Raw genomic sequence first — 17461 nt, forward strand, 5'->3', positions numbered from 1 at the left:
AAGCCTCGAGACGTGGTCGTATTCAGGCCAGCCTAATTTTTCGGCTCATACCCAGCTGCCTGAGCCATCTGGATTTATCTCCGCGAAAGTTGCGACGAAAGATGCGCTACTTACCCTCAGCAAACTTTATTCGAAACTTTCGTGAAAAAACACTGGTCGTTTAAATAACGTGGGGGATATTTCTCATGGAATAACGACTCCTGAGGGATCGAAGAATGGCTGAGATATCGTCTGTGCGCGCGTAATCACTTTGCACTGGTTAAGCTGCTCCATCTGGCAGCGTCGCGCTGTAATTAGCCTCATGGTCAATCCGTTTTTTCTAATATGGCGTCACTCTATGTGGTTACAGCGTCTCGTGATTGGCCAGGTTGAAAAATCACTCGTTCACAATGGAATGCATCGATTGGAACGCTGTCGCAGGCGCGTTGTTATAAAACAAATGTTTTCGCGTGCAGATATATGGGTAACATGTGGGTTAAACAGAGTTTAACAATAGACCTAGCCAGTGGTATCTGCGAGGCGGTGTTGTATAATTGAAAGCAAACACGAGCGAGCGATCAATAGAGTAATTAAACTTCGAAATGAATAATTAGCTGGGGGTGGTGGCTGCTCTGGGCGTTTCGATGTTTGTAAAACCGATCGACGTCAAGAAACGCGATTTTTATGATTAAATAATGAAATTTTTCGGCGTTTATTGGTACGCCTTAATTTTTATTTCAGAATTAACGCGAGTCGCTGTTTGCAGCAACAATTACGCGAGTATAATGAAATCGCAGCAGTGTATTATTTGCAAGGTTGCAAAGCATTTGTTAAAAAAGGTTCTTTTTTTTTTACACAGCTGTTCTTTTTGAGTGAAAGTGGTAGATCGCAGAAAAGGGTTGAAAAGTAATGATTTCGTCCGCGAGATTAAACTGGGAGTCGCAACTCGCGAGGATAATACATCACCATAAACAAGGATTTGCATCAAAGCGCGATCGGTTCATCCGCGACAAATTCCGAAAGACTTACTGCACTGCGATTTGTCCGACGATTTTACTAGCTGAATATGATATAACTTCCGTGTACGCGTTCACTTTTAATCCGTTACAGGAGACACCGATGGAAATACATCTGAATCGCCATACTCGTAAATTTTACGACCCTTGTGATAATTTATACAATACAATATTTATCCAGTTGACTGTCAGACATCATTCAGACATCTGAAACTACAATTCTGGAATGAAATTCTGTTAATTAAATTAGTAGAAGAGAAATTATTTGAGATTTGGCAAAATTGATCATTCATGAAACCTAGCTGGGATATTTAAAAATTTAGAAAAAAGCGATTCCAAGCAGATATTTATTTCAACCACCGAATTAGGCTAATAAATGAAGCTCGTTTTTTTTTACGAAGGGCAGGAGAGTTTGTGTGTCCCTTGGATATACGACACTGCTTAATTGCGAGCAAGAACCAGTCGATAGGGCAATTAACGGGTCGGGGACAGCCGGGGTCACGACAATATAAAATCCCATCAGATGGGCTCGATACGGTGCAATAAACATGGAGAATGTTAATTCCGGCATGTCGGGCGCGAAATTAAATTCCATTCGATTTTACAGCCTTTCCATTCGACCAGAGTCCACTGTTGCCCCGCGTTTGTCGTTGTTTCGTAAATTGCGACTCCTTTCGAGCCTCTCTCTCACTCTCTCGCCACTGTCTCTATTTTTTTTTTAACCTCCACCACTCTCGTATTAGTTCGTCCACGCGAACGTATTCGTTTGTCGCTCAAGTTCACCCTCTGCGCGCAGGAACAGCTGACTTCGTCAGTATTTGGAAACCATCCCTTAACTTTTCTCCACACCCTTCGTGGAACCAAAAAAACGCGATGAGGAAAAGAATTACCAGCTATAATCCAGCGATCGATTATTAATCCTGCTTAACGGAAGAGGGCGCCACGAAGAAACTCGGAATAACTTGTTAGTTCCTCGTTCGATCGAGCTCGACGGTGAAATCCGATTAACTTTTCCTCGTTCGAAGGCATGCATAACTACGAGGGATTATCGACGAGCCAGGGGCGATGAAAAACGAACTGGAGGGTCGCGATGGTATTGAAAAACGCGATCACAATTTGTAACGCATCAGTAAAAATTATAATGCAACACAATACAAAATAAAATAGTATCGAATACCAAAGTTGGATGATTTACTCTGTGGATATCCATGAAAACAGCAGGAGCAGTGTGGAAAGCAATTGAACCCTAATTAATTACCGCATTTACGACGATTGTTGCACAGAGAAAAAACAATCTCTGATCTTACAGCTTCATCCCCTGCGCTGCAAGAAGAAGGCGCATTTCCTGTAAAATCTCGCATTAAATCATAAAATACGCGAGGCAACTACCGGTTAGAAATACGAGGCCACTAAGCCATTAAGCGGGGCAATATGTGCGCCATGGAAACGCTTGGTTGCTCGATATTTTATAAACAACATGAAAAATGCAATATTGGAACGAGGAATTGTTCCATTTAATTAACGTCTGCTTTAGAAACTATATAAAAATCAATATTCTACACTTTTTGTAAATGGAAATGCAGATGTGCTTAAGGATTGCTCGAAAGAACGAAACTGAGCAGTAGAAATCGATCTTGTGATTAATTGATAGCAGATTGAGGAACTCTTGGAGCGATATTGGTGACGAATCGTTGTTTGATTGCAGTCACTGACGAGACAACGTCCTCGAGAGAGATCGCAGACCAGGCCAGAGTCGCGAAGCTTCCCACCAAGTGTAATCCGTTATGCATCGCGGTCAGAGACGACCACGTCCGCTGACAGTGGCCAGGACGAAGAGGAGTCCTTCTTCGAGAGGCCTCCGCCACCTCCACCACCGCCACCACCACCACCTTCGCAGCAATCGCAGTCGAAGATCGATCAGAGCATCAGTGGTTTAGCAAAGGACGAAGAGGAGACCGCGAAGGTCGCTGATCTGCTCGATTCCACGACTGACAGGGAGACTTCCGAGGAATTGGTCAGGTACAGACCTCGACAACCTTAACAGCACTTTAAAAAACCCATATCAACTGTTAAAACATTGTCAACGTCTCGCAGATTCGCTGCACAGAAAGATGACAGGACGACGATCGATGGACAGGTCAGAAGACCTCGTCTCATCTCGAGGGACCATTACATTTCAAGGTAAAGATCTCTCCATTCGCTGCCTTGATTCTGTTAGACGCTAAATTCGCGATTAGCTTGTTGGGCTCTTCAGACTCGACTTTGGATCGAACGTAGATGCATCCAACGTCGAGTGCAGAAGTGTTACGATTCACAACGAGAAAGAGATTACAGAAAAACGAGTTGGGGCAGGTCGAGGTATACAGATGGACCCATGGCAGAGGAGGTCAGAGTGCAGCCAAGCGAGAGGGTGATTCCTGCGAGGGAAACTGGCGCCACGAGGATCTCCCCAAGCACCATCGATCGGATATTCGACAACAGCAACAGGAGGCAGTATGGCATGGGCATCGTTGGAAGATTCTTGGGGTGAGTTGTCTGACAAATGAAAATAAATAAGTTACAACGTCAAATTACGAGAACACTCTTGCAGGAGGTCATTTCGTAAGAGCGTGTCTCAGAAACCAGATGTCAGGAAGCAGCTGGACGACTTCGAGGATCATCGTCCATATTTCACTTACTGGATCACCACAGTTCAAGTCCTCATTTTGATAATATCGCTAGCGTGCTACGGTTTGGGACCTGTGGGCATGGATCTTAGTCATAGATCAGGATTGGTGAGTCATTTATACTCCAAAATTCTTTTAATAATTTTACATGAACAAAGAAATGTGTGAGTGCAACAGAAAGTAAAATGGCGTTGCAGGTTTTGGTGACCAGTCTGTCCTTGCAACAAGTGGACTACCAAGAGCCAGCGAACTTCTGGTTTGGCCCAAGAGCAGCTGATTTGATTCATCTGGGCGCGAAGTTCGCGCCGTGTATGCGTCGCGACATAAAAATCCTGAAGGAGATCGACGTCTGGCGAGAGAGGGAACGGGACACAGCGTGCTGCATCAGGAACGACGACTCTGGATGCGTGCAGTCCAGCAAGGCTGATTGCTCTGTGAGTTTTTCGATCAAGCTCTTTGCTAAACGTTTAAACAGTCACACAATCATTTTCATGACAGACGATGGTATTTTACTTTGTGTTTATAATATAATCTTCTCTTTTGCGAACCAACTGGTCCGGGGACTGAGATCTACTGCCACGGTAAATTTCCACGCTGCCAATTGTCATTATAGATCATTTTTCGCATTATGCATAAGATAGAGTTGTAATGAAATGTTTATCTCGCTTAAAAATGGAATTTTCTCCTTTAGAATACGATATCGACGTGGAAAAAGTGGGGACCTGGGGACAGTGGGCCAGGGGGACGCATAAGTGGATCAGTCTGCGGACTGGACCCAAAGTTCTGCGACGCTCCAGCAAGCATAGCACCTTACGAATGGCCAGACGACATCACCAAGTGGCCAATTTGCAGGAAGACCAACCCCTTCAACCAGCGTTTCAGGTAAATTCGTCATCCAAAACTGCATTAACCTTCATTTCATCCTCTGAAAGAGGTCCAGAGATCCCTTGCCCGTGATTTGTTCGCGAATAATATGAAGGAACTCGCGTTGCCTTGCTCAACAGTAGAAACGGGAGCCAACGGAGCAACGGGAACTTCCCAGTGGGTCGTTACAAGGACAAGATGGCGGAGCACATGGTGTGCGAGGTGATTGGTCATCCGTGCTGCATTGGTATCCACGGGATGTGTCGCATCACGACGAAGGAGTACTGCGACTTCGTGCATGGCTACTTCCACGAGGAAGCGTCCCTGTGTTCCCAGGTGGAATGCTTGCACGACGTCTGCGGGATGATACCTTTTCTCCATCCTGAATGGCCTGATCAGTTCTACAGACTGTTCACCACCATGTTTCTCCACGCTGGGTACGACTCATTAAAAAAAAGCACAACTCCATTGAACCAAGCATAACTTCTAAACTTCATTTACAGAATCCTTCATCTGTCGATCACGCTGCTGATCCAATACTTCCTGATGCGCGATTTAGAGAAGTTGACAGGGTCACTGCGCATTGCGTTGATCTACTTTATCGGCGCGCTAGCAGGGAACCTGGCCAGCGCCATATTTGTTCCTTACAGAGCAGAGGTACGCGTCTTAGCACAAACCTAGCAACTCCAATAGCACATAGAACTGTTTGCACGTGGAACAAACGACTTACAGGTGGGACCAGCAGGGGCACACTTCGCCCTTCTCGCGACTCTAATCGTCGAGGTGCTCCACTGCTGGCAAATGTTGAAGCACCCACGACGAGCGTTGTCCAAACTGATCTCGATCCTTGTTGGACTGCTGGCATTGGGCGTTCTGCCATGGGTGGACAACTACGCCCATCTATTTGGCTTCATATTCGGATTCCTCGCAGCGTACGCTCTTCTGCCGTTCATCTCTTTCGGTGACTACGATCGTCGTCGCAAGATCTGGCTGATCTGGATCTGCATAGTCCTGATCGTGGTGCTGTTCGCGCTGCTGCTGGCCTTGTTCTACAACGTGCCAGTGTACGAGTGCGAGGCGTGCAAGCTGTTCAACTGCATCCCCTTCACGCGCGACTTCTGCGCCTCTCAGAACATCAACTTCAAACGCGAGGAGCCCGTATGACACACGGGGCCGTGTTACGAAATCGTGTTCGAACTGTCGGTGAGCGCCTGGCCCAGGTGGCGCTTCGTCGTGCTGGCCCACCGCCGCCGTCTGATCGACGACACCAAGTCGACGCGATCCAGGGACTGACACGAGCCAGCCGTAAACCAGTCGTGGACGATGACGAAGCTGACGCTCGTCCGCGACGAAACGACACACTGCCTTAAAAAAAAAGTTAACAAAAGTAACTCCACCGGCTCGGTGAACCGGACGCTGCGCTCCACGGTGGGATTGTAAATAGTAGAGACTCGCGGGAGTTGAGAAAAACGCGCCTTTAAACGTAACACGTGCATCGAGGGTGAGGCAAAATGGTGGCGTGTACATAGAGGGTGGGCACGAGGGGGTAGAATTTTAGAGGAGGCGCGAAAGTGTTCAAGCAGCCCCGTATTTCTTCGATGCTGGAACGATCTGTGATGGGCCACGCGGACTGTCTTCTTTGAGAGTATTTTTCATAACGCCACTGAAGGGGAGGATAGGTGCAGCAACATCCAGACGAGGAGGAGTCGCCGACACGCCTGTCACGCGATTCGTACGAGCTTAAACTCTGCGCGGAGATCGTTTTAAGTAGGGAAAACGAGGATGGCTGAGGCGGTGGCATCGAGATGGAAAGTGCTAACGATAAGAGCGTATACATAGGCGAAACAAACGTGATGGAGGGGATGAATGGAGGGGCGAATCAATTTTTTATAACGACTTGCGAGAGTGGTGGGTGAAAGTGAGGACGGCGCGCGATTATCAGAGGACAATTTAATCAATTTCTACGTTGTAAATAAAAGTTTAGAGGACCCGCGAGGGGGCTGCGAGGGGGGTGGGCGGAGGTAATCGCGTTTAAGCTAAACAAACGAGACGAAGAGGAAACGAACAAAAATAAAAGCAGCACTGTGACACACTCGCGAATGTGTATTTTATTATTACGGATCTGTAAACGTAAGGAACAAAACCGATGACGCCTGAAAGGGTGCGCGAGCGGCGGGGTGAACGTGATTGGATGACGAAAGGGTGAATGGAGAGAGAGAAAGAGAGAAAATAAGATAGCAATAGCGAACGTGATGTGCCACAGCGTGGAGAGTGATTTCGAGGAACAGATTCTCGACGTCGTGTCGCGATCTCTCATTCGTTCAAACGTAGCATGCTCGACGAGGAAGTCAATTAGGTTTCGTCGACGCGGCTACGTCGATTGGTTTCGCATAGAATCGTAGAAGTGTCTGAAAGAGACCAAGCTTTCTCTGTCTCAGACTTTACACGTTCGTTTCTTCATCTTGATTTGAAAAAAAGCGTATCGTTTTAAAGGACTAGCGTGGTAGAGTCTTAGCGTTCCTTTGGGGGTGTTCGAAAAATGCGAAGGCATGGTTTTCCATCCTCGTACGTGTTGAGCATGCCACGAGCACGGTGATCACGAAATTTACACTTGTAATCGTTCGCGAGCGAAATTCGTATTGTAAACGCACGTGAGAACGGCGATATAATTGTAAACGCATGTAACTTTAATCAATTACTCTTCATATAATCGACGAACGATTTTTATATACCGCTAGAGCGCTTGAGGTTTCCAAATTTCCAGCGAGAAAGTACAATGAGTGTCGAGTACAATTAAATTGGGTTACGGCGAACGCGACAATTACGATAATCGAAAACCATGCTCGATGAAACGAGGAGATCCGCGTGTTTTTTTCGATTTAAGATCGCAAACCTTCGTACTTCCTTGTCGACTGTTTTTTTTAACCGTTTGCCCAGGCTACGCACAAGTTTCCATCACACATGCCCTCGACTATCGAAATTCTTCGTTCTCTCCTCTTTCGTGGAAATTCGAGCTTTATTAATTAATCGAGAATTGAACTGAAAATCGAGAAGCACAACTTTCGAAATCTAAGACAGTTTTCATTGAAGAATTTTGTTAAATAATTTCTACGAAAGAGGAAGATTTCTGAGTGAAGCGCACACGCGTGGCGCGACAGCTGACAGTTCGTAAACGCATCAATGACAGACACGCATGATTTTCTACACCGTCGTTAATTCTCCCCAGTAGAAGAACTTTCGCTGCGCGAATTCTTGCCTTGAATTTGATTTCGAATCGTGCCGGGGAAAGTCGAGGCACGGCGCACGCGCGCGTTCAAAATGGCGTCGATCGTTCGACGGACTCGCCGCTTTCTCAAACGAATGGAAGACGACACGTGCTGCTGGAGTAGAAAGCGTCTGAGCGTTCTTTTCTTTCCACGATAGCAGAATTCGTAGCGTAAATAGCTAAAAAAAAGATCTACCACCACTTTAAATAGAAATGGCATCCAGCAGGCGATCGTGTCGTTTTCCATCGTTAAAATCGCACGATGTCGACGACGAATCGCGATCAGAAGGCGTGTCATTCGAGGAACTTTGTGATAAACGATCGAGCAAAACGCGAGGACAAGAGATTTGGGTGGTGGCGTTGGGCGAGGGTGAAGGGGGTCCAGGACCTTTTCTCAGACACAAACAGACACACACACACAGACACAGACACGGGGCAGAGACTACCACACTCGATTTTTCTCGGATTATATAAATATATAAATATATAAATATGAGTATATAAATATAACACGTATACATAAATGAAATTGTACGAATTAAGGGATGACGAGAGAGGGATGGACGATTGTCGACGAGTACCGTATTGTTATTATTGTAAATGTGTCATATACGAGGTAATAGCATGCCATACGAGAGAGAGAGTGAGAGAGTGAACGAAACACTGTGAAATACCTTCGATATTTCCATACCGATCACGGCGAGGTGGAATGCCGTCTTGTCTACCCTTGAGGAGAGGCGACAGAAAGGGGTTACGAGGGTTCAAGGATTAGGGCAAAGCTCAAAAAATACCAACTCTCTCAAGCTCGACTCTTTCGTTTCGATCTCACTTTAAAAAAAAAAAATTCGCAAATTATTTTCTTGCTCGCTGGTTTATAAGTTCTGGTGTAAATAGCAAACGCGAGAAGTCACTTCTTCTTTGCCACGTTCAGAATAGCGGAAACACACAGCCAAGGCTCTCGTAGTCCGCCATTGCCAGACGAGTTTGTCTCTTCTCCGCAAGGCCCCAGGCGTCGTCCAAAGTGCTTGAGAACGTTTCATTCGACGAACAACCATCCGACGCGTAGATTGTATTCGTTTGATGTACTCGTTTCAACTACTTCGAACTAAATAGCCCCTCGACGAACAGAAAAAAGCAAGCAAAACAAAAAAAATATATATATATAAGACAGAAGGACACGCGAGTTTTTCCCGATCTACTTGTCGACGATTTATATACACACGGAAGTCCTCTCGACGATTCGCTCTCGATCCGTCGCGAGGTGGATCATCGCGCGTACAAACCGTGTAATTAAAAGAAAAAAAAAAGAAAGCATGGGGGAGAGAGAGAGAGAGTAACGTTGCGTTGGTTTACGCACGCACCAAAGAGTAATAATGTTCTTGTAAATAAAACGTATGCGTCGAAAATGGACCAAGGACCTAAATAGTGCAGCTCGTGTTTAAAAAAATCGATATCCCGATCTCGCTGATCACGTAGACGAGCTCGGCTGGTAGGATCGTTAAGTAAAGCTACAATTTATCCTAAACGTTTAGAGAAAACAAAATGGCGTCGCTGTACGCGATCCTGATCGTCCTGACCGTGCGTCGATCCTCGTTTTCATCGAATCGTCGATCTTTTTTTTGATTATCGCCACGGTTATTGGAAATTTTCTGCTTTTTATTCGCTGCAAACACAGAAAACGAGGTTCTCGATTTAATTGGGTGTCATTTTGGGGATAATTGCGAGTCGACGAGGAGATTCGCACGGTGGACGATGGGATCGCGGTTGAGACTCGACAGAGGAGACAGAGCGGATCCGTACGAGAGCAAATTTATTCTAATGAACAGTCCTCGATCCCCTTTTATATATATACATATAAATATAAATATATATATATATATATATATATACATATACTTTAAGAAGATTCCACCACAGCCGCGCGGTATTATTTTTCTGTATCCCTGTATCTATAACGAGTGATATAAGCATTAAAAGAAAAAAAAGAGAGGCGAGAAAGAGAAGAAGAAAAAAAAAGAAACACACAAAAACACAACAAGAGAGAAACGATGGACTCTTAAGAGTTACGAGTAATAACGACTATACTAATTAAACGATTAATTATTATGATTACTTCGCCAAGTATTTTCGTTTCATCTAGTAATCGGTAAGGTTTTCGATTACGATTATTATTACTGATCATAAACGATGCATTGTAATTGTCGCTGTTATATACAAATACATACATACGTGCGTATATAGGCGTATACGATATGTGCACGCGCGCGCCAATCAGCGCCAGTTCACTTTACACGCCTGTGCACATATGTGTACGTGTATAAAATCCTTGAACAACATATTAATTTAATAACAATAAAGAAAAACGTGAAACTCATCCGCTGGGATGCGTCTTCTGCCTCTCGCGTCGTTTAAATACCCTCTCATCCATTATTTTCAATTAAATTTCGCTATAATTGATGACAAAAATAACAATACGATTAAAAAAATAATTCTAATGCATGAAATTAATCAGATAATATATAATTTTATTTTTTTCTTGTATACAATTTGTTAGAAGCTTTTTAAGTTCTTTAGAATTGCGATTTTTTGAATAATATTTGGTTTATTTCTATCGATTAATTTTGAGAAGTTTAAAATCATATTCTAGTTAATTTTTGCGATTACCAAAGCATGATATTTGTGTGAATATTTGAAAAAATTGTGGGTTAGGAAGATAACGCTGCAGCCATCTATCAATGCAAGGACGAAGCTCACAGCTGTTATAAATGTTCGTGAATTTTGTAAGTTAAAAAAATTCAGCATTTGTAAGTTAAAAAAATTCATAAACTATGATTTCGTTAATAATTACTTAATAGACTTGACGATACGTTAGAGCATTGCTTAAATCACAGATTGAGGTACTAATTAAATGTAAACACATGGTCTATTTCAATATTGACAGCAGAAATGTGCTCTATATATACCTCATTACAAGCTGTGTACTGTCAATTAATTTGCCTCGCGAAATAAGGTAATTAAAGAACTCTGAACAAACAAATGCCTCTGTTGCGCGTTGTGAAATGGACTTAAGTGTAGAAGGCGATATTTGCGACGCGAAAAGGTGATAAGATGGAAAGAAAGAGGAGTAGATAGGGTGCAATTAAATCCATCTAATTCCAAGACATTAAAGCATAATATTCCGCCTGGTTGCGCACTGTTAGATGAGAGGAGCCATAAATTATCATACGAAATGTCTCGTGTTTTATTTAAACATTTAGTCACAATAAAGATTTAATTGGCACGTCGTGCGATCTCTAAAAAAAAAAACATTGAGGCGCGTACCATTAAAGTAATTAAGATATGGCGGTACGGTTCATCAAGCTAATTAAGAAGAATTATTTCGCGTATCTCTCTCTTTCTCTCCTACCAGAGACGAAGCTTTGGGAACCACTTCCTTTTTCACGCGGAAGATAATTCATCCGCCTTGTTCTTCCCTCGCAAATGGAGCATGCTTGTTGACACGGTTACCAGTTACGAGGGACCATGCATTAAAGATGAGCGAACGAGAATGCATAACCGATTTTTCGTCAAGGAAATAAGCCAGTGTGTTTCTAGCGCGAAATTAATGCCATTGACGAGGCACTGTTGCTCTTTGCGTTAGAAAGAAAACGATTTCTAACTCGAAATGTATAAAATGCTCAGTTCACCCCTTTTTCTTGCACCCCTATCTATACTTCTTTCACGTGACAGTGTCTTTAGCGCGAAATTAATACCACTGACGAAACACTATTGCTCTTTGCAATAGAAAGAACACAATTTCTAACTCAAAATTCATAAAAATCCCAAACCACCCCTATCTACATTTCCTGCACGCAGCAATGAAAACGAAGCTCGTGTACAAACGCAATCGAAATACGTATCCAGATACCGCTTAGGTGCATCTCTGTGCAGGAACAATACGAATTCGGCGAGGGGTGGGAGCAGAGGGTGGCTCAGGGTGGCAAAGGGTGGCGCGTGGGGGATCGAAAGCGAAGAGGGTGCACGCACAGCGTGGATCCAGCCTTTGTGCCAACCGAGATCCTCTAGATGGAACATTGAGCCGACAATATGTCTGCTAAACCTTACGTAACGCGATCTCCTTGTCCCCATCCGTGACTGGGCGCGTCTGCGTGGCGAACGGAAGTCGAAAGTACGTATCCCGATTGAGCCTGGCATCGATTTCCTTCTGCACGCGCTCGAATTCGTTTTCTGTGGCGGTTTCGAAAAATAAAAGCGATTCTCTGACTGGTTCGAGGCGCCTCGAGCGAGTCGACTGGTTCTTTAAGGATCCGCTCACCTTGGGCTATTTGCAGTGCGAAATTTCCGCAAATTGGTGACGCACGCGCTCAGTTCTAACAAAGTTACGTTAGCGTGGACACTGTCAGTGAACTGGTTCCGTCGTCAAGCGAGGACGCACTTACATTCCCAACTGACGTGTGCAAACAGAGCTTAAGGCGGCGATGCAATTTATTCAGCTCGCGGCACGGGTCTACAATCGTGGCTATTTCTAAGCGTGACCTGATTCCACTGATACCATCTTCGAGTCCCTCTGCAATTATAATCCAACACGTTTTTTTATTCCAAACTGAGAAACAGAAATTTTCATTTGCAATAAAGGGTAGATCGTTCTCTGAGATAATAATTTTTTTAAAATCGTGGCATCGTACGAAATTGAATTCGTCTGGGAACGCAGAAGCGTTGCCATCCTGAAAATTAATAGAATTCATTAGAAATTACGATCGAGCCCTTAAATTTTCAAACCAATTTACCGCTCGCAGCGAAAATTGCGGTTCCTCCGCTGTTTCACTGGGATTTATTAAACCAAATATGGTTGAATTCAAGCAATTTCGATATTCGAGCAGGATTTCACAGACGTTTGCGAGCTCCTCGAATTTTCGCGGGACGCATCATCCCTCAGAACCCCGATTATCCATCCTGTTCAACAAAATCTCTCGTCTCAGAGTAAAAAGCTTATCCACCTGTCTCTGCAGCTAATTCAAAGCACACTTTACGACCTTTCGATCGTCAGATTAATTATAAATGACAAAATAGGAACTTTGAGAAAGAGAAAGGAGATGAGATAATCAACGAAGCAAAACAAAGGCGCGATCATCGTCGAGGAACTCGAGGAATGCAGTCGTCCTTCTAGTTTCCCGATTCTTTCGCAAGCACACGTTCCACAGCCGCGTTCTACGTTCTAAACGACGACGTCGCGTCGAACGTTTCCGAATTCCGTCCACGACTGGTCGACTAAGACAGAGACGAACGAGCTAGATCATCGTGGCGAGTCGTCCCTCTATCATGCATTATGCAGAATAACGTATTAATAACAGGCGGTTTCCGCAAGGATTTTCAAACGTATGCTAATCGACGAAAATATTTTATGCGAGAAACGTTGCGTCGAGCAATGCCTCGTGGGAAGGTATGCGAGCCTCGCGAAATGTCATTTTTCTGCTGGCTGCATCGAAGATGGATGCTGGGTTGCGCGCTCGAGACGCCATTTTGGTGCACAGCGTCCGTTCGAGGGACAATTCTTGCTAGAATCAAGAGTACAATAGTTTCTCTTTAAATCGTGGTCCATTTTTCTACGATGGAAGTCTGTGTTTGCAGTGCTGTCTCGAGTACTCAAATTGCTGTCTCGTGTTTTATTGTGCCAGCAGCTCGAGATTGCGACGTTTCTAATGGCGATATTTCGCGAGGCCTTAAAACGTTCCACTGGCGAGAGAAAAATAGTTGATAATTACAAAAAACGCGTTGGCAGATCAGCAGACTACGATTCGCATGTATTTTCGTTTCAGTTAAAAGCTTTCGCTGATCCCGCGAGTTTTATTTACCGCGACAAGAGCTTTAAATAATTTAGGGGATGGTTTCGTCGACAAGTTTTAATCGCGCACTTTTAACTCTGCTGGTTGGGGGTGGTTGCGCTCGCGTAGGGTGCATCAGAGTGAAAAAGCTTTCGATTCGACCATCTCGTCTCGTTTTTATCTTCTCACGCGATAAAGACTGTTATCTAAACGCGTGCATACGTCTCGCGACGAGCGCCACCCCTTTTGTCCTGAACGTTTTCTTTCTTCGAGCACAGCCAAGCGTAGAAATTCGAAAATGAATTCTACAGAAAGAATATTTCCAAGCAAGACGAGGAGAAGTTGAAAGAGCTTACGAAAATAGTGCACTGTGGCGGAAATCGAATCGGAACGACTCACCCCTGCCTCGAGGAGACCCACCCCCGAGTGATTCCTCGCGGCGGTGAATACGTTCCTCCTCGACTTTGGGCGTGCGTTTCGAGGCTCGCAACGAAAACACGGGAACAAGCTTTGTTCGAGAGGAAAGTTTCAATAACGTTAGCCCCAGGCCACGTCTCTCCGTTCAGGCGCGAATAAATTTCTCCGTCCAACAACTGTATCCATTACTTTCCTCTTATCGACGTGTACTTTTCCGCGTGGCGAAAGAGCGAGGCCTGGCTGGGCCTAGCGAAAAGTAAATAAGCCGTAAAATATCGCGAGAGGGGTGGAGACACCATCGCAGAACTGGATTCTCCCTTCGCGAGGGTCGAGCATTCGCTTTTGGGGCTGTTTCTTGGTGTATCCATCACGCGAGATGTCAAATCCAGTGGAATAAATGCTGCTCGTAAGACGTTCAACGTTTTGCAGGGGTGCTGTTAATATTGGATACGTGATTGGTGCTAACGACGTGGCGATATTAGTTCTGCGTTTGGGGTAGTTTCTGTTGCTTTCATTTTATTGAATCATTAGCAATCTATTATGACTGAGATTAGATATTCTACGAGATCAGCTGATAAAATCGACAACCTCGATTAATTACTTTGTAAGTTGAAGAGAAATACTTTCGCGATAAATCCAATGTGCTCCACTTTTTCATTGACTCAGAAGTGTATTTAACTGGCTCCATAAAAGGCATCCCTGATTAACGCTGGGAATAATTTTCGCGCTGATAAGATACAACGCGCCGATAAGAAAGAGATTACACTGGCAACGGATATGATTCACAAACGTATCGCGGATCTACGCGATCGCGTTATTCCATTTGCATTTTACACGCGTCTCATTTTATTCGCTGTTCAGATGAACGTTAAATTGGTTTAATTAGCGTGTAATAAAATTTCGAATGGAAACCTCTGAATGCTGCGGTTCCACGTGGACTTTTCTATAGACACCATCGATCTCGTTCGCAAATAAAAGGCAGGGTTCATTAAAAAAATGCGACAAGCTTCGCTTAAAAATTTCAGCTCGACTCGAAAACCGTAGTTTACTTCTCTGTGCATTATTCAGCTCGTTTGGTGAATACTTAATGACTCGAATGCGAGAAGCCATCCAGCCTGGGCACTTTTTAATTAATATAAGCGCGAGTCTCTCTGTTTGTAAATTTAATCACCAACAGCATCGTGGAAAGACTCTCGTTCGCTTGAACCGTTCCAATTAATTCGTTTGCATTGAAAAACCTGCGCCCAATTATCTCTGTCAGTGAAATAAACTGTAGCTTAAACGCGTCACACCAAAACTCTATCGGACAGCTCTGAAAGTTCGAAGTATTACACGAACGTGAACTTAAGCAACGCGTCTTATTGCTCAAGTTACAGTCTTAAGTGCCTACGTGTCTCTCAGCTCCAACGAATCGCAGGTAGCTCAGTTGTGTGAGATATGGTGTCTCTTAAACACAAGAGAGTTGGACCTCAGCACTTGCAATTTGACCCATCTCTGTGAAACATGTTCCTGCGATCGCAGCGCCACTCCACAGTCACTTAACTCTGTAAAGGGTTCAAAAATTCCACCACGAATCGCTCTCGTTCGTCTCTGCATCGCTGGCGCATGCATCACCAGTGTATTCCATCGAGTAACATAATCAATTCCAGCGATATCGTCGCGTACGAACGATATATGTTAGGCGTGCCTGGCAAACAATCGCCTGCTGCTGCGAGTCTGCGTGAAAAATGAAAATGTCAAGCGTAACGGCCGATCCCAGCAAATCCTTGTATCCTGGCTAACGATTATAAAGTGTGAGTCAATACGAACGCGCTCGACAAATTGTAACGCTGTGCACCACTGCGTTGCTGCTGGAAAGTAACGGAAGGGGCATCGATGGACTGATATGGTTTATGCTGATTGCGATACGAGCACGGTTTACAGGCAATTCGTGGGTGACGAAAAGGATGTTCGAAATTACTGCACTGTGAGAGGGAAAAATGGCTAATATAAGTTAAAAGGAAGTTGTGAATTCCAAGGATCTCAGGTTATAAAAGGGGAATTACTAATCTGAGGCGATGTAACGACTCCCCCACTTAATGACGACGAAGTTGCGAGAACTTGTGTCAACGCTTGCGGCTATACTTAGCGAGTCGAGGCGTCGCGTGCTTCTGAAGACGCTGCAAATTGCTGGTGTCAATTACGGCATATTTGATTAACTATGCGAACGTCCTCGCGTCTACTGGATTACACTCGCGACTCGAACGCTGTGCCTCTAAAAAAACCATTCGACTCCTCTCGTTTCACCTCGATACTGTACAGTTTCCAATTTACAGTTTAATGGACGAATGCTGTAATGAATTAAGGATCAGCGCCTCCTCGCGGAGCGTGCAAAGTTTCAGACGATGCGGCGGCCAATTTATCACGAACGAAGCATCGTTAAGCGGGCGCAGAATACAACCGAGTTTAATCAAGCCTGATCAGATGAAATCACGGTTAACTCGCGTCGTTGCCTAGACAATTAATTCGGCTGATCGCGTTCGATGACTGTGTACATTCTCTTCAGTTTCGCGTGACACGCGATTAATCGAGCCGTCTCATAAAGCAACTGCGTTCACTCGAACGAGCAAACTTCACGCCTTGCAGGAATTTTCATGTGCTATTTGGTTTGCTTTCGTCGACTTGGTCGTCGATTGACAGAGGAAAGTGCAAAATACCTTGTTGCAAGCAAAAAGTGACGTGTCAGTTCAGATCAGTTCGAAAAACTAAATTTTGCATGAGCTCTGGCGATTTAAGTCCCTGGGGTGGGTGCATGTAGTGTCACTCGTGTACTGGTTTGGATGTAATCATGGTTGTAATTAGGTTTGCGTGTGTTTTAACTGTGTGGTGTCTGTGCAAACTGCAATCGATCGCCAAATTTCAATTACTCTACTGTCTTCCCCTTTTTTTCGACTATAAGTAAAGCACTGGTGCTTCCACTGTACAAAGAATTGTAAAACGTCACATTCAGTGTTAAGCTATCATTCTCCATCTTAATCCCTAAATTTCAATCATTCCACCATCTCTCTTTTTCCAAATATAAGAAAAGCACTGGTGCTTCGACTGTACAGAGGATTGCAAAACGTCACATTGGTAGTTCAGCAATTTCGCTCAGCGTCGCGCTTGCGATGGCAGAAGAAGAATGGTCGCAAATTAAAACAGATTCGCGCTGGCGTTGGACGCGTGGACAATCGAAGAATCGGAATAAGTCTCGATTAACGCGTACAAGCGTGCGAGGGGCGTGTGGTAAACGCGCGCGTAAATTGTAGCCGGATCCGGTGCGTAACGAACCGATGTAGCCAGGGCCTACGACTTGTTCGAAACGTTGTACGCGCACACGTCCCGTGCGTATAATTAGGGGCCATACGTGCCTCGCTTGACAGTTCGTTCTGTTCGAGCAAGTGTTTTCAGGCT

The 17461-nt window shown here is 44.6% G+C and overlaps 2 protein-coding genes across 5 annotated transcripts in view; one reads left to right on the forward strand and one right to left on the reverse strand.

Moving 5' to 3' along the window:
• LOC143431853 (uncharacterized) overlaps positions 1-5728 on the forward strand; it is an 85551-nt gene extending 79823 nt beyond the window's left edge. Inside the window, exons 7-16 of one of the 4 annotated variants that reach the window (XM_076908826.1) lie at positions 2701-3014; positions 3090-3176; positions 3330-3521; positions 3586-3769; positions 3859-4093; positions 4214-4242; positions 4353-4543; positions 4666-4962; positions 5029-5182; positions 5258-5728. In XM_076908826.1, coding sequence (XP_076764941.1) covers positions 2701-3014; positions 3090-3176; positions 3330-3521; positions 3586-3769; positions 3859-4093; positions 4214-4242; positions 4353-4543; positions 4666-4962; positions 5029-5182; positions 5258-5689 — 2115 coding nt within the window. In that variant the 3' untranslated portion in view covers positions 5690-5728. Of the gene's footprint in view, positions 1-2700; positions 3015-3089; positions 3177-3329; positions 3522-3585; positions 3770-3858; positions 4096-4213; positions 4243-4352; positions 4544-4665; positions 4963-5028; positions 5183-5257 lie in introns of all 4 variants that reach the window. The other 3 variants (XM_076908827.1, XM_076908828.1, XM_076908829.1) reach the window with 3 other exon arrangements.
• LOC143431826 (facilitated trehalose transporter Tret1-like) overlaps positions 1-17461 on the reverse strand; it is a 352198-nt gene that overhangs the window by 84891 nt on the left and 249846 nt on the right. The window lies entirely within an intron of this gene.

The sequence above is a fragment of the Xylocopa sonorina genome, unplaced genomic scaffold (assembly GCF_050948175.1).
Source record: "Xylocopa sonorina isolate GNS202 unplaced genomic scaffold, iyXylSono1_principal scaffold0014, whole genome shotgun sequence".
NCBI lineage: Eukaryota > Metazoa > Arthropoda > Insecta > Hymenoptera > Apidae > Xylocopa > Xylocopa sonorina.